Genomic DNA, 22,322 nt, shown 5'->3' with positions numbered 1-22,322 from the left:
CAAAAGTAATTGATTTCCTCTTTTTTTTATTTTGATCTTTGATTAAAAGATATCACAGCAGCTGGGTTATTATTCGGTTATTTGGCTGCTATTACTTTAAGAGCTGCCACTGCTGAACGTGACATGGATCTGACACGCATCGTATTTTCTCACAGTGTGAGTGGAGCCAAACCTAGCTCTGCCCCTACATTAACTGCATTAAATATTTTTTTTAACGCCGTTAACCTAGAAAAAGTAATCACCATTTTCAATCATCAAGTAATCACCATTTTGACAGCACAAATATCCAGTGCAATGTAAACCTCATCTGTTAATAAATAATGTCATTGTTGATAATTCAGGACTTTATTACTGTGTGACCACAGACACACCTCCCAAATACAGTGATGGTGTTATGTTGGGACACAGATGAGGTGAGGTGGATCCAAAGGCAAGTAGTTTTTTAACAAAATGAGAAAACAAACATGGGTAAATAACAAAGGAACACAGAGCAAGAACAGGAGAATCAACAGGGCAACAACGACTGACAAACAAGCACTGAAACTATGGAAACAAACTAATTTAACTAACTAATTTTAAGGGATTTTTATGGGAACTTACTTTCTCCTACAATATCACACTCCTAACCACAAGGGTGCAGTGTTGAGCTAGAGAATCAGGGCTTACCCTTACTGACACTAGAGTAAAATGTTAACACATGGGTGTTTCTCAAACAAAAGGCTGCATCCTGCATAGGCTGCATTTCTCGGCTGCCATGTCATCAAACATGGCAGCCGAACATGGTGGTGGTAGAGGAGAGACCCCCCCCCCCCCCCCCCCCCCACATGATTGTAAAGCGCTTTGGGTGTACAGCAATACACAATAAAGCGCTATATAAATGCACCATTCATTCATTCATCAAACGTCGCTGAAGGCCGTCTCAATCGGAAGGATGCCAAACTGCCAATAATTTAAGCCACAGGGAGATTGTAGATGGCTGTAGTTCATTGTATTGCAGTAATAGAAAGCCAAATAATATAAAGATTTGTAATACAAAGTATTTTTCCAAAACTAAGTTTTATTAGTGTTTTTGTGTCGTGAACATATGTGACATAGACACGCGTACTTACTAGAGCGTCTCATTCCAGCGTTTAATGCCGAGGAGGATTCTAGCCTACAAGACTCTGAAGGACTGAACTGAAGGACGCAACCTCGTTAGGATGCAGCCTTCCGTTTGAGAAACACCCTATCAGTGCGTTCCAAACAGGATATATCGCCCTCCGAAAGGTAGTTCGGAGTGAAAATAATCATGGCCGCCATATTGAAGTGTTGTTCCAAACCAAAGTGCTCAAAACTGGCCACTTCAAAGGGCCTTTCGGAATGTAGGATTTCGAAGGGTACAACTGGCAGACACTTCGGCCCCCATGATCCTTTGCACAAATGCTTTGCATGATGAAGGCGCCTCCGTGTGGGCACGGGATGATGACGCAGAAGGGCACTTCAAGAAACAGTTGTTTGGTCCCCTACACCCTGCAACCCTTCGAAGTTCTTAGGGTATAGGCATGAGCCCTACTGAATGGAACGCAGGGAGTATTCCACATCTTCTGAATCTATACAAAAATAATACAGCCCCATGTGTCTCTTGTTGTCTGTTTAAATGTAAACCTGTTTAGGTAGGTTTCTTGTTCAGTTTCACTAGTCATATTAACCTTAATTTGTAGCATGTTAAAGTTTTTTATATAAACTGCACTTGGGTTCTCACATATTTAAACTCACCTTCAAGTGAATGAAATGTTTCACCATAAAAGCACAAATTTAAGGGCATGCAAATTATCTTCTGTGCACCTTTAGGGTGTGAACAGCAGGTTTAGGATCAATGCAAAATCCAGTTGTTAGTTCATGCCATTGTTTTGATAGTGTTTATGCATGCAGTGTTTTATGATTTCTGAATTACTTAACTGTGTAATTGGCATGATTCTCCAATTAATGGTGAGATTTTAGTTAAGGTGTTGGTGTAAAATATAATAAATTTGAATCACACTGTAATTTTATGCCTTTAAAACTACATGACTTTTATTAACATTAGTGGTGCACTGGGCCTCAAGGGAATATTAAAATCATTTTAAATGAATTGGGAAAAATCTAGTTAAAACCACAGTGAACTACAGCAACATCAAGCTGTTGCAAAGAGGACATACAGATTCCACTGTGTCTTCCAAAATCACCTGACTGAGATGGAATGTAAACGGTACGTCCTTTATGTTTATGAAGGAGCAAAACAGAAAAGTGGTTAGGAAATGAAATTGGTCCTCCGCTCCAGGGCACCGAGCTAGCAGCTCTAAGCACACCAGAGACCAGTTTCGGGAGACGTGGAAACTACTGTCAGATGTGTCTCCATGGGTCCTGCGCACTGTAGAAGCAGTTCGGTGCTTCGTCAACACTTTCAACGAGGTTTCTCCCACACCGTGGAACCCGAGCAGGCTCTGGTAATCGAACAAGGGAGATCCTGAGGTTTGCTTTGGGGGCAAAGCGTTCCATTATCGGGTTCTTCCCTTCGAAACTGCAAACGTTGTAGGCCTCCTCCCTCCGCTTTGCCAGAACTCCGCTGGGACAGTCTGTGAGTGGTAGGCCCTAGGTGAGCCTCCTTACAAGATCCCAGCATGTGGGGTGTAGTAGGCCTCCTCTTGATCTAGAGAGTCATCATGCTGAGGCCTCCGCTCCAATAGCTCGGCTGTCATCAGGCCTCCTCTCGCTACAGAGAGTTTTAGAGGTACTTCCGCCTACCTCAACCGTGACCTTTTCCACGTAATTGCGTGTTACGTGACGTCACGAACGCGCATCACAGAACAGCAAGGCGAGCATTTGTGCTTATGAAACTTAAACTTTTTTATTTATTTTTGAAATGACCGATCGTTTCGCTAGATAACACCCTTATTCATCGTCTGGTGTCGTTTAAAGCCCTTTGAAGCTGCACTGAAACTGTCATTTGGACCTTGAACCGTTTGGGTCCCAATGAAGTCCATTATATGGAGAAATGTTTTCATCAAAAACCTTAATTTCTTTTCGACTGAAGAAAGAAAGACATGGACATCTTGGATGACATGGGGGTGAGTAAATTATCAGCAAAAGTTTTTTTAAAAGTGAACTGCCTTTTGTGTACATAGAAAAAGTCTTAGATCTTTGAGTTCAGCTCATGAAAAATAGGGGCAAAAACAAAAATGTTGCATTTATAATTTTGTTCAGTGTACATACATATATAATTTGATTTCATCTTGAAAAAAAAACACAGACAGATGTTTTATGTATAGCTGGGTTGAAATCCAAACAATACAATCACAAAACATAGCTTTTTGAAATTGGTTTTGGATGGTCATATTTGTTTGTATAAACTGATGTAATAGTTTCCCCTCACATATAAACTAATTTAAATTAAAATCAATATTTCATGTTTATTTGGTAAGTTGTTGCGTTATTTTGGAATAATAACCAGTCAGTCTGACTGTACTTTATTCCTTATGTAATATATTTCCAGTGATGAAGCAAACACACATGCAAACAGTAAATTCATTAAAGCAGTAGCAAAATTAGACAAAATTGTAGACAAAATGTCAAAGGCTAAAGTGAACGGTACTTTCCAGCACATCAAAAGTAGGCTACCATGAAAATAGGATAGTGTCAAATGTCCTTTTTAAAAATTTTATTAATTTCAAATCAGGTGAAGTAAGATCACAGACATTTCGGCTAACTTTCTTCAGTTAGCCTACAACAATGGTATCGGGACTGGTTTGCTCACCTAACACCTCTTTTAGTAAGTTTACCTCATGTAAAGTGTTTCGAGATGCTTGTGAAAAATGTTCCACTGGTCTTGCTCAATGAACCACAAAGTCTCACCTTTGCATGGCCTGTTAGCACCTGCTGGTATACACTACCAGTCAAACGTTTTTGAACAGTAAGATTTTTAAGTCTCCTCTGTTCACCAAGCCTGCGTGTATTTGATCCAATGTACAGCAAAAACAGTAAAAATTTTAAATATTTGTACTATTTAAAATAACTGTTTTCTATTTTAATATATTATAAAATGTAGTTTATTCCTGTGATTTCAAAGCTGAATTTTAAGCATCATTACTCCAGTCGTGGCCTAATGGATAGAGAGTTGGACTTCTAACTTGAAGGTTGTGGGTTCAAGTCTCAGGTCTGGCAGGGATTGTAGGTGGGGGGAGTGAATAACCAACACTCTCTCCACCCTCAATACCACGACTGAGGTGAGACCCTTGAGCAAGGCACTGAACCCCCAACTGCTCCCTGGGCACCGTAGCATTGGCTGCCACTGCTCCGGGTGTATGTTCACTACTGTGTGTACACTTGGATGGGTTAAATGCAGAGCACAAATTCTGAGTATGGGTCACCATACTTGGCCACACACCACTTCCCTTTCACATGAGCCTTCAGAAGTCATTCTAATGTTCTGATTTGCTGATCAAAAAACATTTATTATTATGTTGTAAACAGCTGAGTAGATTTTTTTCAGCTTTTTTGGTTTCCTGTTGCTTTTTCAGTTTGCTGTGGTGGACCTTTCCACACCATGTGAAAGGTTTCAGTCCAGCAAAGTCAACAGCACTTATGCACTTCTAGAACTGCCGAAGTCAATAACGCTTAACCATTACTGACTTTATTCAGTTACATTTAACATTATATTTGATAAAATTATATTTATTAAGTATTAGCTGTAGATTATTATATATATATATATATATATATATGTATATATATATATATATAATAATCTACAGCTAATACTCTAAGCTTTAAAAAAATTATATTATATATATATATTGTGACGAGCGTCCCGGTATTTCATCAGCGTCGCCCTGGAAACGGAGGCAGAGCACCTGCACTTCCTCATTACCGGCTGATCCGGCCCAGCTGCAGCTCGTCAGCCGGCAGCATTATAAGCCCAGCAGATCTTGCCACTGTTGAGTTGGACCTCCAGAAAGACTGCAGCTAACCACTCTCTCTCTGATCTCTTTGCTCCTACAGACAGCAGCGTGTGACCGGACAGCCCACTTAGAGCATGAGCACCCTGCACAAGGACCGAGGAAGAGAGCACAGACTGCACGAGCGCACTATTACACCTGTTTGTTACCTTTTTTTTCCCTTTTTGGGACAATAAATCCACCCTCCCGGGCATTTATTGGAACGGTCCTTGTCGTGTGATTCTTCACCCCGTGACTATATATATATATATATATATATATATATATATATATATATATATATATAATTTTTTTTAAAGCTTGCAGAAAAGGCCTATTTCTCTCAAATATTGTTCACAAATCTGTCTAAATCTGTGTTAGTGAGCACTTCTCCTTTGCCGAGATAATCCATCCACCTCACAGGTGTGGCGTATCAAGATGCTGATTAGACAGCACGATTATTGCACAGGTGTGCCTTAGGCTGGCCACAATAAAGGGCCACTCTAAAATGTGCAGTTTTACTGCATTGGGGGGGATCCGGGGGGTCCGAAAACCAGTCAGTATCTGGTGTGACCACCATTTTCCTCACGCAGTGCAACACATCTCCTTCGCATAGAGTTGATCAGGCTGTCCACTTCTCTTCAATGGCTGTGCTAAGTTGCTGGATATTGGCAGGAACTGGAACACGCTGTCGTATACGCCGATCCAGAGCATCCCAAACATGCTCAATGGGTGACATGTCCGGTGAGTATGCTGGCCATGCAGGAACTGGGATGTTTTCAGCTTCCAGGAATTGTGTACAGATCCTTACAACATGGGGCCGTGCATTATCATGCTGCACCATGAGGTGATGGTCGTGGATGAATTGCACAACAATGGGCCTCAGGATCTCGTCACAGTATCTCTGTGCATTCAAAATGCCATCAATAAAATGCACCTGTGTTCATTGTTCATAACATGCCTGCCCATACCATAAACCCAACTGCCACCATGGGCCACTCGATCCACAACGTGGACATCAGCAAATCGCTAACCCACACAACGCCATACACACTGTCTGCCATCTGCTCTGTACAGCGAAAACCAAGATTCATCCGTGAAGAGAACACCTCTCCAAAGTGCCAGACGCCATCGAATGTGAGAATTTGCCCACTCAAGTCTGTTATGACGACGAACTGCAGTCAGGTCGAGACCCCGATGAGGACGACGAGCATGCAGGTGAGCTTCCCTGAGACGGTTTCTGACAGTTTGTGCAGAAATTCTTTGGTTATGCAAACCGATTGTTGCAGCAGCTGTCCGGGTGGCTGGTCTCAGACGATCTTGGAGGTGAAGATGCTGGATGTGGAGGTCCTGGGCTGGTGTGGTTACACGTGGTCTGTGGTTGTGAGGCCGGTTGGATGTACTGACAAATTTTCTGAAACACCTTTGGAGACAGCTTATGGTAGAGAAATGAACATTCAATTCACGGGCAACAGCGTGGTGGACATTCCTGCAGTCAGCATGCCAATTGCACGCTCCCTCAAAACTTGCGACATCTGTGGCATTGTGCTGTGTGATAAAACTGCACATTTTAGAGTGGCCTTTTATTGTGGCCAGCCTAAGGCTACGTCCACACGAAGACGGGTTTCTCCGTATCCAATCTTTTTTTTTGCCTCAAATTCCGTAAACACGGAGTCGTCTCAGGAAATATCTGCGTCCACACGGAATCAATGAAACCGACTGAAAACGATGTAGTACACATGCCAGACCAATATGTGGCGCTGTAATTCTGCCACAGAGATACACAAAAAAACAGAGAAGAAGACTTGGACCATGTGCGTAAACCTTGCGCGCTGAATATAAACTAACACACAAAGCAGAAGATTTTGCTTTAATAAAACTAATGAGCTCAGTAGGTTCTGCAGCACGAACACAGGCACGTAGTCTGACATTGTTGTTGTTGTTGTCGCTGTTATGTGATGTAGCGGTGTCTGATTAGGGGCGAGACGTGGGCTGATGACATCATCGTTTCAGAAAAAATATGGATTCGCCGTCCACACGAAAACATGAAACCGGCGTTTTCAAATTTATCCACCCTGGGACCCGGTTTCAAAAATTATCGGTTTCACTCTTCGAAAACGCCAGTTTCGTGTGGACGAAACGCCTATATGGTAAAACATTTATGCGTATACAGAGAAACCCGTCTTCGTGTGGATGGGGCACACCTGTGCAATAATCATGCTGTCTAATCAGCATCTTGATATGCCGCACCTGTGAGGTGGATGGATTATCTCGGCAAAGGAGAAGTGCTCACTAACACAGATTTAGACAGATTTGTGAACAATATTTGAGAGAAATAGGCCTTTTGTGTACATAGAAAAAGTCTTAGATCTTTGAGTTCAGCTCGTGAAAAATAGGGGCAAAAACAAAAATGTTGCGTTTATAATTTGGCAGCGGCTATTTGCACTAAGTGTAAATAGCGATAGACGCTATTTACACTAAGTGCAAATAGCAATAGATGCTATTTACACTCTGTGTAAATAGCAATTAGATGCTATTTACACCAAGTGCAAATAGCATATTTTTTTAGTGACAGATGCTATTTACACCAAGTGAAAATAGCAGTATTTTTTAACGATATGCTATTTACACTAAGTGCAAATAGCTAGATTCTATTTACACTATGTTAAAATAGCAAGATTTTCTGCTCTTTATACTACTTATTGCAAATAGTGGCAATTATCTGCACCTCAGTATTGTAGTACATTATAAAACAGTACGCAATAATAACGTACTGAGTGTAAATTATAATTTTAATTCAAATTTATTAAATGGATCCCACCTTATTGGGACAATAAAGCCCTCCCTACACCTTCCCTAACCCTACCCAATACTTTATTTTCAACTTTTTGATTATTTCCTTAATTTTTATTGAAAATAAATGCCTTTCTGATGCGATATGAGATTTGAAAAGGGAGAAAAAAAATGTTTGGCAAAAGGTGGGAACGAACTCGTGTCGCTCGCGTCAAAAAGCATGCGCCTTACCATCTACGCCACTGAAACTAATGTTAATGTTAGTGTAAATAGCCTTTGCCAACAAGATGGGCTATTTGCCCTTAGTGTAAATAGACACTCCGTTATAATTTTGTTCAGTGTACATACATATATATTTGATTTCAGCTTGATAAAAACATTGGGTTTTCAGACAGATGTTTTATGTATAGCTGGGTTGAAATCCAAACAATACAATCACAAAACATAGCTTTTTGAAATTGGTTTTGGATGGTCATATTTGTTTGTATAAACTGATGTAATAGTTTCCCCTCACATATAAACTAATTTAAATTAAAATCAATATTTCATTTTTATTTGGTAAGTTGTTGCGTTATTTTGGAATAATAACCAGTCAGTCTGACTGTACTTTATTCCTTATGTAATATATTTCCAGTGATGAAGCAAACACACATGCAAACAGTAAATTCATTAAAGCAGTAGCAAAATTAGACAAAATTGTAGACAAAATGTCAAAGGCTAAAGTGAACGGTAATTTCCAGCACATCAAAAGTAGGCTACCATGAAAATAGGATAGTGTCAAATGTCCTTTTTAAAAATGTTTATTAATTTCAAATCAGGTGAAGTAAGATCACAGACATTTCGGCTAACTTTCTTCAGTTAGCCTACAACAATGGTATCGGCACTGGTTTGCTCACCTAACACCTCTTTTAGTAAGTTTACCTCATGTAAAGTGTTTCGAGATGCTTGTGAAAAATATTCCACTGGTCTTGCTCAATGAACCACAAAGTCTCACCTTTGCGAGAGAATGGTATCTCTATGACGTTTTTGTAAAACAAATTCTTACAGTTTTCTTAATCTCAATAGTGTTAAATTGTTTTATGCATTAAATGTTTAGCATATTTACTGCAGCTATATGTGTTGTATTGGATCTTTGTATGAAAATACTTATTTGTAAGAATCTTTTTTTCTCTTGCTAATAAATTAGCAAGTCAAATCAGACGTGCAGTATACATTATTACAAGGACCTTCGATATCAGACGTGAAAACGTTACGCATTCTTATCAAAATGAGAAACTTCAGTAACCTGAAGAATCAAGTTAACGGCGTTACTTTTCTCACTGCTGGCCAGAATGACCAATCAAAGATGTTCGTGATACTGGACAAGGATGTATAAAAAGATTGATTTATAGAAGTAAAATATTACACTTTGTGTGTCCTGTAAGACAAAATCTACTAGCATTTGAATTCAGTTTTGTGGGCCGTCGAGCGCCCTCTGCAGGAACGCTGTGGTCTGACAGGAAACAGTTACATTTCCCGCCCAAAGATTTGTGGGACAGAAACGAAAAGCATTTTGGGTAACTTTGAAAGATGGCGGACGACGCAGAGCAGGTATGGTTTTGTTTGATATGCGTGAGTGTATATCTTTATTAGTTTGATAGTCGTGTAGCTGAATGTTTTAATGTATGTCGAGGCAGTTTATAACCAGCGGATTGTTTATATGGATATTTTCAATATAACTGAAACTTAACTTGCAGCAGCAAACCACCAACACCGTAGAAGAGCCTCTGGATCTCATCAGACTGAGTCTGGATGAGAGGATCTACGTGAAGATGAGAAACGACCGAGAGCTGCGCGGCAGACTGCACGTGAGATCAAAGTGCTTTCACTCATGTGCAGATTTCCAATCCTTTCATTCATCACAGTACAGTACAGAACAACACTCTCTGAAACTGGCTTTTATCTTTGCTAATGCTATAACCTTATAATAGTCATTAAAACGGGCTCAAAGTGGAATAACATCAGGGTTATTTTAGTAGCATTGATATACTACAGGAGTTTTTATTTTAAAATTTTCTGGCTTCATTTTAAGTAAACATTTTAGTAATTTTACTGCCTTTTTTGTTTTTTTAAATAAAAAATGGTTTATTTTTAATTAATATTTTAGTTTGATTTATTTTAGTACTTCAAGTTAAACTAAATGCAAATGAGAAATATTATAATAATGCTAAAATAAAATACGTTTAGTTTTTTAATATATATTTTATTTCTAGTGCTGGGCAACCAATAATCGTGTTTAAGTTTAAGTCTGCTTTATTGTCAATTCTTCCACCTATACATACAGAGAATTGAAATTGCGTTACTCTCAGACCCTTGGTGCATTCAGTTAACATTTAAGACACTGACAGACGTTCAAATACAGATAAATACAGTTTAAACATATGTACTTACAACTATACAGATATACAGATGAGGACATTGTAAAAAAAATAAAGTGGCATAAGGCACATGGCAGATAGAGTGCAAACCAGTTAAATTAAACAAAACTGTGCAGATATATGTAGTGCGAATCACATCTGAAATAAAGGTTTTTGTGAACATATTACATCTGTGTGTACTGTGTATATTACATACAGTATAAAGGCACTAGTGATGGGAGAAACAAACCTTTTTGAAGCTTCGAATCAGAAGTTTCGAAGCGCTCAACACTAGTGACGCCGGCTGGTCAAAAGTGCGTAAATACAACAAAAACTCTTGCTAAAACAGCTTTTAAAAACCCATTGCAAATGTTTAATTGAAAGTATAATATATTAAATGCAATGAAAATAATAAAATACCATTAAATATGAAGTGCCTGTGTAATGTGATTTTTAAAAAAATATTTAATATTAATTTGCAGGGCTTGTTTTGTTTGTTTCATGGAGAGTTTGTATATAGAGGCCAGTAAGAGACTATTAACTACTTCTCATCCTTTTAATTACACAACTTTCTCGTTAAAAATGTCTACAAATTGATGAATCTGATCCGAGATCAGGTAAAAAACCATAGACGCTGGTTCAATGGTTCAACGCTGGGGGGTGATCTCGAGGAACTCGCATGATTCGTGGCTTCACAGAGATCGCCCCCAACGGCAAACCATTGACATTTCGACGTAATGAAGCCTCGTTTACTTAAATCATGTGACTTTTGCAGTTTGAGTTTCGAAACTTAAGATTCGGAGCTTCACGAAGCAGTGTTTCAAAAGCGGCCATCACTAGGCACACACACAGTATATATTTGGAAAATATTTACATATATTCATACAATATTCTTTATAAATAAATATATTTAATATATCATCGTAACATTTTTCTTAAATATATACATGCATGTGTGGGTATTTATATATGCATAATAAATATACACAGTACACACACATATATTATAACAAAAACTTTTATTTTGTTTAATCACGATTAATCGTTGCCCAGCACTATTTCACTTCAAGTAACAAATTTTGTTAGTTTTTTTATTATTATTTTTATAGTTCGCAGGATATAGGCAACAAACTACCAATGTTTAATTTTATTTTATATAGAAACATTAGAAGTCTGACTTTTTATTGCTTTTATATAGAGATTTTTTTTTTTTTTTCCCACTTCAGGCCTATGACCAGCACTTAAACATGATCCTCGGAGATGTTGAAGAGACGGTGACGACTGTGGAAATCGATGAGGAGACGTATGAGGAGATTTATAAGGTTTGCGTTTTACGTTTTTCTTCATGTTTTTGTTCTGCTTAGTCATAATTTATTTTCAGTGATGAATCCAAAAGGGTTTTGCATCATTCTGTTGTAAATATCACCCATATTCATTATCTTTGTTGAGAAGGTTTGTAATAAACCGTATATTTGCGGTAAATGGGAAGTGTAACGCATACATTGTAAATCATTGTAACAGCAGCAACTAGAAAAAAATAATAAATAAATAAATGCTAATCTAGATGTAGGATTGCGGCACCAATAATTTTTAATAGTAAAAAAAATATATATTTACAAAAAAAATCCTCTTTTCATCACTCTTCGCTTTTGGAAAAAAAGGACACTTTTATTTGAGTTTTTATATTTTATTTTAAGCCGTCACGTGACATGTAACATGTGTTTTGCAGTCGACGAAGCGGAACATTCCCATGCTGTTTGTCCGAGGGGATGGAGTTGTGCTAGTGGCTCCGCCGCTGAGGGTCGGATAACCAACTTTCTTCAGTTATACACAACTTACCTACACAATTATGCTTTGGACTCTAAATTCTTCAAGTGGGTGGACTTTTAATTGAATGACGTTTTCGTTTTTGGAACCACGGAGCTGTAAATCTGTCAATTTTGCAAGCTGACCTTTTGTTTTACGTTTGAGAAACCCGTAATGGCAGTTGATTTGCGCCATATGTTTTGCGATTGTTGTTAAAAATATGGAAGTTTTTCAAATGGCTTTCACTAATGTAATAAAGTCTTTGTTATGGTTTGTCATGCAGAAACATTTCTACGAAACACAATAAGTGCATCATTAACTCGATACTGAGACATTAGAACAGCATTTTTTGAATACATTTTATTTTAAAGATACTTTATAGATGTATCATAACATCACCCAAAAATGAAAAATCAGTCCCTATTTTTCCCAAAATCAGTCCCAGACTCCCAAACATGGTCCATATAAATTAAATAACCCAAATTATTTTATTTTTTACTTATATCATGATAAATGCATCACCTAAAATAAAATAAAAATAGATCTCTATTGTTTTTCACTGTCATGTCAAGCAGGGACCAAAGGGTCCTTTGTTAATTTGCTTCAAAACTGTATTTTTATTATTTTTTCCCCCAACTGATTGCTCCAATTTGTAAGCTTTGGTCTATGGAGCAAATACTCTACATTAAATCTGACGCTTCACAAAATGAATGGTGTTGTTGCACAAATCCACGACTGAAATAATAATAAATCTGCTTAGCATTTAGTATATGGAATATGTAGGGTTAATTCATGTAGATTGTGCCATACTCAAGTACGACCAGCAGATAGAGCCAATGTTACGTTCAACCCTACAATCTTTTGTTCCTGTGGGTGGCGCTGTTGTTTTGTGTGACTCCGCATGGAAGCGTAATAATGTTCCCACCAATTAACATCAAATTCACATTTCAGTGACCATTTCAATGATGTATTAAACGGGTCTCTTGGGTCAAAACTAAAAGCGCAACTCCAAAAATAGAGCAGTTGTTTGGAGAAGAGCACCAAAATAACACTTTCCCATGATATGGGTCTTTCCCATTAGCGAGACTGACGCAGAGTTCTCAATGAAGATGGCCTAACTTTTCCCACAGCCTAAAATAGCCAAATATAGCCAGTTTTGGGACCGGACCAGAGGGAACACAGTTCTGAACAGCTGACAAATGTAACAACATCTGGCTGCAACTCAGAATAGTGTTATTGTAACATCAGGCTGGTGGTCATGTGCAAAAATGATACATAAGATCCCAGAGGATGAAAAGGAGAAATCTTTGAACAATAACGTTATATATTACTGATATAATGCTATTTGTACATTAAAAAAATGACAACACATGACGTACTAATCAGAGTTTATTTGAGTTTTTTTTTTTTTTTTTTTAGGATAAAATCATAACCATGGCCTCTAGATAGGTATATATATATATTGTATTTTTTTTTTTTTTTACTTCTACCAAATGCGTCTTAAATTTATTTAGCTGGAATATGCACTGGAAACACAGGATCATTTTTGAGGATGCATTTTTAAAATGGAATTTGTGGTGTATCTTTGCTCTTAGACCATTTATTCTCTGACCGCCTTCATTTCATCCTTTAAGTAAACTCAGATTTCTGCGAGAATGGAAGACTGACGGTTTGCATTCCTCTTTATTAGTGTGTTCTTTCATATTGCAAACATGTTCCTGGCCTTTGCACTGATTACATAAACACTGGAGCAGTTCCCTGCTCATTCAGTTAGCTGAACCTGAAACAATTCAACAAGAATGGCCTCCAGGTGAATGCTCATAATTGACTAAATTCATTACAAATACAAGTCATAAAGACTGTGCATATTGTCTTTATACTAAGTGAGTTTTATTGCTGTTTTAAGTTCAGTCGACACCATTTGTGGCATAATGTAACAATAATTTCTCATACCTTGTTTCAAAAAAGTAATCCTGAAGGGTTGTGCATACCAAGAATGATAACGGTAACTAAATTGATAAAGTTTTAAAGTAATAGTTTATTAAAACATATAAATTAGCTGAAAATGTACTCACCCTCCGGCCATCCAAGGATTAGATGAGTGTGTTTCTTCATCAGATTTGGAGAAATTTAGCATTACGTTAATTGCAGTGAATGGGTGCCGTCAGAATGAGAGTCCAAACAGCTGATAAAATACATCACAAGTAATCCACACCACTCCAGTCTATCAATTCTTGTCTTGTGAAGTGAAAAGCTGTGTGTTTGTAAAAAAACAAATACATTAAGTCACTTTTTCACAGTTGTCTTGCCTGAATCAGGAGAGAAATAAGCACAGATCAAACACTGTTTAGAAGCCAAACAATACATACGTGGGTGTATTTTGGTGTGAGAGACAACAGGGGATGAAGTTTTTCAATGGAGGAAGCGTTATTATGGATTACACATTTTGGCCAGAAGCAATGGTTTGTAAAGAAAAAAGGCTTTATGATGGATTTGTTTCTTACAAACACACAGCTTTTCTCTTCACAATAAGTTAATTGATGGACTGGAGTGGTGTGGATTATTGTGATGTTTTTATCAGCTGTTCGGACTCTCATTCTGACGGCACCCATTAAGGATCCAATGGTGAGCAAGTGATGTAATGCTATTATTATTAGTTAATCTTTCTAATTCTATAAGGAAGTCCATACCACAACTATAATGATAACAATATAGAGGAACGATATATTGGATATGATAAAAATATTGACAGCCTATCAGAATCTACCAGACTTTGAAAAGCTTGAGCATTTAAAGTGGGAGGCGACAAAGTGCAACACATAATAACCAGAACATTATTGTCCATTGGTAAAGGAAGCTATGGAGGTGAATTGGACCAATTATTTAAGGATAAAGCTTATTTTATAAAAGCAATCTGAATTGATTTATGTAGGCTGTTATTTGAGCTGTAAAGCTGTAGCAATCATGGGTACAATTGATTGTTACTTTACACAAATAAAAGAAAGTGATTTTCATAGTAAAATGATGTTAACACTCATATTTGGTTATGTTTTGTAGCCATATAATAAAAGAGTGAGTATTTAACACATTTACAAATGGGCTCCATTCACTTCCATTGTAAGTGCCTCAAAGACATTAAGAGAACATTACTCAACATTATACGTGTTGCTGATTGATCTTAACTCTTTGAACCTGCAATCGTCTTTGAGTCCACATCACCTTTCAGGATGGGTTTTTCCTACTAGCTAATGTAAAAAGCATGTCTCGGGCTGTTGAAAATGTCTTACGGCCGTGAGGGACGTGACATCAAAGACCTGTGGCTCTAATCTTAGATTGGCTGGAGTGTCCAGCAATCCTCCTAAACTGGAAATAGCAGGGCTAAACATAGACACACGGACTGTAAGATGTTATACTAATGTGCAAAGAAAGATGTTGGCAAGTCAGTGCATAGTCCATTTGTTTCTGGCTATACGAGTATTAACATATTTGCACAGGTGTGTCAGTTTAGATTATTCCTCATCTCTGCATGAACAGAGATATACATGTTTTAAATGGATATTGTTGGATCATTAATTTGTCTGTCCATGTGTTATTATTGACTTCATTTAAATGAATCTGAACTTAGTCTTAGTGTTTTTAGTCCAAGCAATGAACGTTTGCGATACAATTTTGTTTGGACCACAACATTCTCCTTTTGTGTTCAAAGCAAAGCAACCAAACATGTTTTGCTCTTTTTGATATAGTACCCTATTTCAGACTTTAAGATTATTTATGGTTAAATAGTTAAACACACTTTTATCTCAAACAATCTAGGGTCACAACATTTTTGTTTGTATTTCTTTGTTCAGTATGATTGATTAAAAAGATAAAAAACATGCACGAATCTAAAATAATCAAACAACCAACCATGCAAAACAAAACAAAAGTGGAATTTTTAAATGTAATTTTTGATTGCTTATTAATATCCATATAAATATCACACACCCGTGATTGCTTTTAGAGAGTATCTTTTGCTTCCACGTGTTATTCACTTGTCAGAATCTGTTGAATATTAATATGTTCATAAAATGTCAGTGTGGAACCATTAAAGCATCCAGACAGTGTTTGCATCAGTGTCGCATCCAAAGAAATGGAGTAAACAAATTATTTTGCCATAAAGTCAGAGATTTACATCTTTGCTGTGTCAAACAACAGTAGCTTCTGTGGTCTGCTTGTTTTTTACTCTCCTCCAAAAAAATGCAATAAAAACAAATTGAAATGGATTCCTCGACATATAATCGTTTTGAGTTTCTTTGGTTTTATTTCTTCTTAAATTGCAGACATAAAATCAAAATTGTGTTGTTATTGAAAATAGTTGTCGGGCAAACTGATCAACTACGGCATGCTGTTATTCGAATGGTTCAAACTTTGATTTAATTGTCCTTGAACAGACAGGCCTGCAATCAGATTTATCATCTTGGCCAGTATTCAGAAAAGATCCTGATGAAAACCAGCTTTGAGTCGAGTGAGATGAGGTGGTGTTACAAACAAGAAACAGGCCAGTGCAATAACGGAGGAATGTTTCTCATTCTTCACTCGCAAAACAGAAATAGGATTAAAAATATATCAAATCAAATATTTTAGTCAGCTTATTATTAGTTTAAGAACTACTAAAATTATTAAAACTAAAGATGGAATAAAAATACAAATATTTAAAAAAATAACAAAATTCATCATGATTGTGAATGAAGTTAAAATTTAAAAAAAATAAAATAAATAATGTATAAAATATATAAAAACAAATGAAAAAAGCACAATACAATTACTAAAATTTAAACAAATTTTAAAATGTAAAATATTACCAGGTATATTAATAAATATGATAATAGTACTTTAATAAATCCTTATATATATATATATATATATATATATATATATATATATATATATATATAGAGAGAGAGAGAGAGAGCAACACAAGAATACCTGGCAACCAGCAACAACACCTTAGCATCATGGGAAATAGCATATTTGGAATTAATTTTTCAGATTTTATTTGTTCAAGTGTTTGGCAAGCAATACATAAATACATCTCATTTCATGTGGAAAAATGTAAATGTTTATATAATTGTTTAAGTCCAATCATCCCGTTTTTCTGTGCTCAGAAGTTCACCAGCAGCATTTTTGTTGACCCTCAAATGGGCATATTTGAGCTAATACCCGAAAGGAATTTACAATTTGAAAACAGCTCCTTTCCAAAACTTTATTACACACAACTCCCAGAAGGGTCTGGAGAGACTGCGGATGACTGCCAGGGATTCCTTACTTGATGACTATCCTAGACATGCTACGGAGAGTTTTGGGTTCAGCGGTGTCATTTGGAGGCCACGCTTGGAGTAAACAGAGCAATTTACATTGCTCAGAGAATATTACGGTAAACTTTTATTTCCAAAGACTTTGAAGTGCCTTTCTGCATTTAAACCGACCACAATTAAAACAGAAGCCTCTTGTGTTTTGTTACTTTCCGCTGTATTTTGTTTTGAGGAGGCTGACCGTGAATAATAGGAAAGTCACATATAATTTCCTATTTTGGTCGCAGGTGGCACGGTGAAATGAGCTCCGCTAGAAATACATCAGATACTATCCCATCGTACTGATCTGTCAGGAAAGTTCATAACGTGATTGTCTGTTTAGTGCCGACACAATGGATGAAATAGGCCCACGTCCACAGAGCTTGATATACAGGCACCTGTGAATTCTCGCCTGACTCGGTGGACAGCTGCGCTTCCCTTTAAAAGTCACGCTGACGGACTGCAGAAGCCCGTGCTAGCAGCCAAGGGAAAAATAAACGGCCCCGGAGACCTTGAGCGGATCTGTGCGTCAGAGATACCGCTCGAAATGCCACACAAATACAATACGTTACATTTGGAGTTTAGAATCATAACAGTGCATGGTCTATATTGAGAGCAGCTCTGGATTACCGTAATTCGCTGAATGCATTTCTGGTGGTTTTGTCCCAATCATTAGAACGTGAATAGCAGTGGACAGCACCTTTTGTGTTGGGTTAATCTGTTTGTATAATATTAATTGTTCCCTGTATTTGCATCTGGCAGCAGACCCATATTGTATCATATTGAAAAATGGGTAAACATTGAACAGTATTACTGGTGTACACACTCTTGCACCTGTACATAGCAAACCATTTCCAGTGGGCTTTTGTTGTTTCAAGCATATTGTGTTGAAGTGTTGGACTTCTGAACTGAATTACCCACTCAGGTGTTGTTTACCCATGCTTGTTTACTTAATTCTGTGCGTGTATGTGACATGCTCCATCGTTTTGAGTTTGAGTTTATTTAAATTAATTATCATAATCACACAGGTTTGTAGTGCAAATTGTTTTACCATTTACTACACTTGTATTATTATTCTAGTTATTTGCATATAGCATCTAATGAACCGGAAGTCTCTCATATTCAAAGAAAATGGCTTACTTCCGCATTGGAAAATAAGGTGGATAAAACCCCTCAGGGGCTGCCACTACTAACAAAAAAACACTCAGAGGACGTTAGCAACCACATAGAAACGTCCTGGCTATTTGGCTTCAAGTAGTGCATGGGTAAGCGCCACTCATCTAGTTTGGTTTTGTTACGACACATTGTAATTCCAACTCTTGTAAAACAATATACAGCTTTGGATAACCACCATTTGCCCTTGTACGGAGGTGAAGAAATGCCAAAACGCAAACATTCCAGTCACTCCTGCTATAGAAAACAACTCTATTTAACCAACAGCTCAATTGCTCATGCAACAATAAAGCCATCAGCTCACAAAACTTGTGTATTACTGGCAGTAGAAACTAGTAAAAGGGTTATTAGGTTTCTGTTCATGTCATGCATCCTGAAGTACCGCTCAGTATTAATTTGTTCCCAAGCCGAACCTTATACCTTGGATATTTTTGTGTTCTTGTTACGCACATTAACAGCTTGGTTATTTTGCTTATAAACTAAATCTTTTATATACTTAAAGGCGTCCAGGCAGTATTACAAGCGCCTTTAAAAAAATAACTATGTACTTTATATAGCTTTCACTGATGTTTGTGTTGAAAAGGTATTTATAGGACGTTGTCAGAGTCTGGCGTTCTCCATCTTGATGTGCCCCTGAGTACCTTCAATGTGTTGTCCTAAGTAAAACCTTCAGTCTATGCAAAACCACAACACACTGGATAAGCTTTATCATGCTGCCTTGCTGTCTACATAGGCATCTACCCTCTGAGGCAGCATACTAACTGAAATTCAGTGACTGATTTAGAATATTCATTTTTTTCACTGTGGTTGCTGCAGTGCATTCTGGGATTGCATACTTACAGTGCTGCTGTAGAATTTCACCCCAAAAGAAGGGCCTTGTCCCAAATCCCCACACTTGTAATCTGGCTTGCGACAATAAGTGTGCAATATTTTGGAGTGGTATTCGAAGCTAAATGTATCCCATCATTCATTGTGTTCAGGAACTCATGTGCCCCAAAATTGCTAGATTTTGAGGAACACTTTCTAGTGTAAGTTAAATGAATTTGATATTACATATAGGCCTAACTTATTGTTGCATATTGTATTGCATAGCTAACAGGCAATGTTCAGGCATGGTTCTTTCAAAGTTATGAGCAAATACTTTTTTCATTAAGGAAATATGTCATGCAAGTAGACAAATGGTCAACTGCAAAGATGGCAAGTGTGAGTATTGGGATAGACCTGAGGTAAATTCAAAGACAGACTTATATTTTTTGACTGGAAGCATTTTTTGTGTTGGGAGCATACTTGCTGTCTAGGTAGGCAGCTTGCTAGGTTTTGGACCGGAGCTCTGTTGTGCCATTTTTAACTGTCAAAGCCCATCTTACCTTAACTCCACAAGTAGTACCCAGCCCCCAACCCAGCTTATATACAGATTGATTATTATTTAAGTTGGCACACGTTTTCTCACCGAGAGGATTAGCTTTATGGGATCTGCCTGGAGAAAATGGGTCAAATGACTTCTCCGAAGTAGCCAGGAACAAATGACAATGTGCAGTTAGATAACAGCCTGTCAATGACAGGAAGAAATCCTGGATGTAGGGCCAGACAGTTAAGATGTACCAAGGTTGGTTTATGTAAGCGTCACTGTAAACAGTGGATAATGATATTAAAAAGGGAGAGGAAGAGAGAGTGGGGCTGTTATTTATATTGACACTAGCAAACCAATAAACTGGACTGTAATAGGGCCTTTTAGCTTCAAAAATGCATTTAATTCCGCATTTTGAATTTATCTTTTAATTAACAATAATATTATTATTGTTAAAACTGTGCGAAAATTTCGACAATTATCGGCACTTTTGTTCCTGTGGACTTAACAAACTAAAGAAAATAAACTCATCTCATATATTTAACTGATTTTCCAACAATGAGCAACAGTTTATACATGAATCATGGGAGATTTCTGTAACCCCCCCCACACACACATTTTTCACAATTTAATTTCCACAATATTTCAGTGTGTATGTGATATAATAATATCTTTACAGCAGTGGATTTTCATTATTTTATTGAGTGAGGTTTTGTATATTGAAAAAAGGGCCAAGCACTGAACTCTGAGGCACCCCATTAATTAGCCCTGTCAAATATAGTAAAATGTATGTGGAGTCTGGTGGCCTTCATTTGCTGTTGTTTATAAAGTCCATGTCACAGTACATTGTCACATTTATCTTTTCAGACTTGTCATTTTTGAGTATCAAAATACTCATAAATGCTTTAACAGCGGAAAATTAAAATTAGTTTTTAAGTAGTAGATTCTAGCAATACCTCACTCTCATCCTGTTTTTCTGGTAATAGTGCCTGAGCCGAGCCCTTTACAGTAACCATAAACACAATAACAGGTCCTGGTCACAGTCCGTCATTTAAGTCAAACCACAGACCAGCACCAACAAACGTGCAACCCGTCTGGTGCCATGGCACGTTAATGGTTTTACCCAGATTTTGGGACGACACAATGCTCTAAACACAAAAATGCAATGAGGTTGCTATAATAATGCCACTACTATCTACAGACCATGTGGAACCCATCTAGTGGAAAGGTTTAGGAGAAGTTCTGCGTGCTCTGCAAGTGTCATTTCCCGTACTTGCTAAGGAGTTCATGCCACTGCCCACACTAGCTTGAAAGATGCCTGCATGTGTTTGCATGCCACACTCCAATGAGACATGTTTTTCCTCATGCACAGCAGTGGCAGTTCTGGACCCATTAGTCTCTTCCGCTACTTGTTGACATGCATTGAAAGTACTTCCTTTCCCCTTAAGTGAGGCTTGTCTTAGTTTCTCTCTGTGGACTGCATTTGCTTTCTAAAGGCCCTTATAGAACACAAGAAAGCATGTTGTCCTCTCTCTATTGGTGGTCAGAGCAACTATATTGTTTGCTCTTTTCCTAAGCTCAGATTTATTGGTTTTGGGTTGAGGCCAGATGGGTTTCTAAAGGAGGGACATTTGGGTGGCTCAGTTTAGTAACATGTTTTAGTTATTGTGAGAAATGCCACAGGGAACACGTTGCATACACAGTCAAAAAAAAAAAAAAAAACTCAAAAAACAAACAAACAAGCAAAAAAAATAAACAAACACTTATTTATTTTATTTTATGGAGCCTAAATATACCTGAGGATGAATGAGAATGTAGTGTTACTGTAAGTCAGGTTTAAAAATATTTCTGTGTTAAAATATGGGTGAATGATCTTACTACAAGATGTTTCATATCAATAAAGAAAGAAAAAAGAAATTGATTTGTGTAGTATATAGAAAATGTAGCCTATTGTAGGGAAATTGTGTTCAGTTTCAACATTTTTTTAATACACTTTTAAAGTCAAAATTTGTATCTATTAACATTAGTTAATGCATTGTGGACTATTATATCATTATATCATAAAAATAAATGTTATATCATTCCCACTTTATTGGGAATGATATAATATTTAATAGGCCTCAGCACAGAACCTTGATGCACCCCAGTGGTTAGCTGATGTGACATAGCGCCTGTCCCAAATAGCAAAGTGGATGTGGAGATGAAGTCCTGTGGCCTTCATTTGTGGACGTCCATATGCCCATGTGAATTATCAGTGAATTATCTAAATTTTCATTTCTGCTTTGTCAATTTCAAATTTCAGGATAGTGCTCATGAATGCTTTAACAGTGGAAAATTACATTTGTTTTTAGGTTAGAAAATGGAACAAATTCTGTAAGAAATATATTGCTCAATGTTAGTTAATGTTAGCGTATGCATTATGAGTGTTTATATTTTTGTTTGTATTATTTATGTAAATCAGCATAAATTAAAGGCAGTATATATATATATATATATATATATATATATATATGAGATTAGATTT

General features: G+C 37.2%; 1 protein-coding gene across 1 annotated transcript; it reads left to right on the top strand.

Annotated features, from left to right (window-relative positions):
• Positions 1 to 9,281: 9,281 nt before the first annotated feature.
• On the top strand, positions 9,282 to 12,220 carry LOC306867442 (U6 snRNA-associated Sm-like protein LSm3). The gene is made up of 4 exons (XM_079413098.1): positions 9,282 to 9,335; positions 9,482 to 9,592; positions 11,368 to 11,463; positions 11,871 to 12,220. The coding sequence occupies exons 1-4, from the start codon at positions 9,315 to 9,317 to the stop codon at positions 11,949 to 11,951; spliced, it is 309 nt and encodes a 102-aa protein (XP_079269224.1). The 5' UTR covers positions 9,282 to 9,314; the 3' UTR covers positions 11,952 to 12,220.
• The last annotated feature ends 10,102 nt before the right edge of the window (positions 12,221 to 22,322 follow it).

The sequence above is a fragment of the Barbus barbus genome (assembly GCF_936440315.1).
Source record: "Barbus barbus genome assembly, chromosome: 49".
Taxonomy (NCBI): domain Eukaryota; kingdom Metazoa; phylum Chordata; class Actinopteri; order Cypriniformes; family Cyprinidae; genus Barbus; species Barbus barbus.
The sequence above is the reverse complement of the archived record's forward strand: the minus strand, read 5'-3'. Positions and strand labels throughout refer to the sequence as shown.

Excerpts from the sequence above, each read along its gene's own strand:
- LOC306867442 (XM_079413098.1), top strand. The coding sequence starts at position 9,315 with ATGGCGGACGACGCAGAGCAG. Across the intron at positions 9,336-9,481 it reads TGGCGGACGACGCAGAGCAG|CAGCAAACCACCAACACCGT; the intron begins GTATGGTTTTGT and ends CTTAACTTGCAG. Across the intron at positions 9,593-11,367 it reads AGCTGCGCGGCAGACTGCAC|GCCTATGACCAGCACTTAAA; the intron begins GTGAGATCAAAG and ends TTCCCACTTCAG.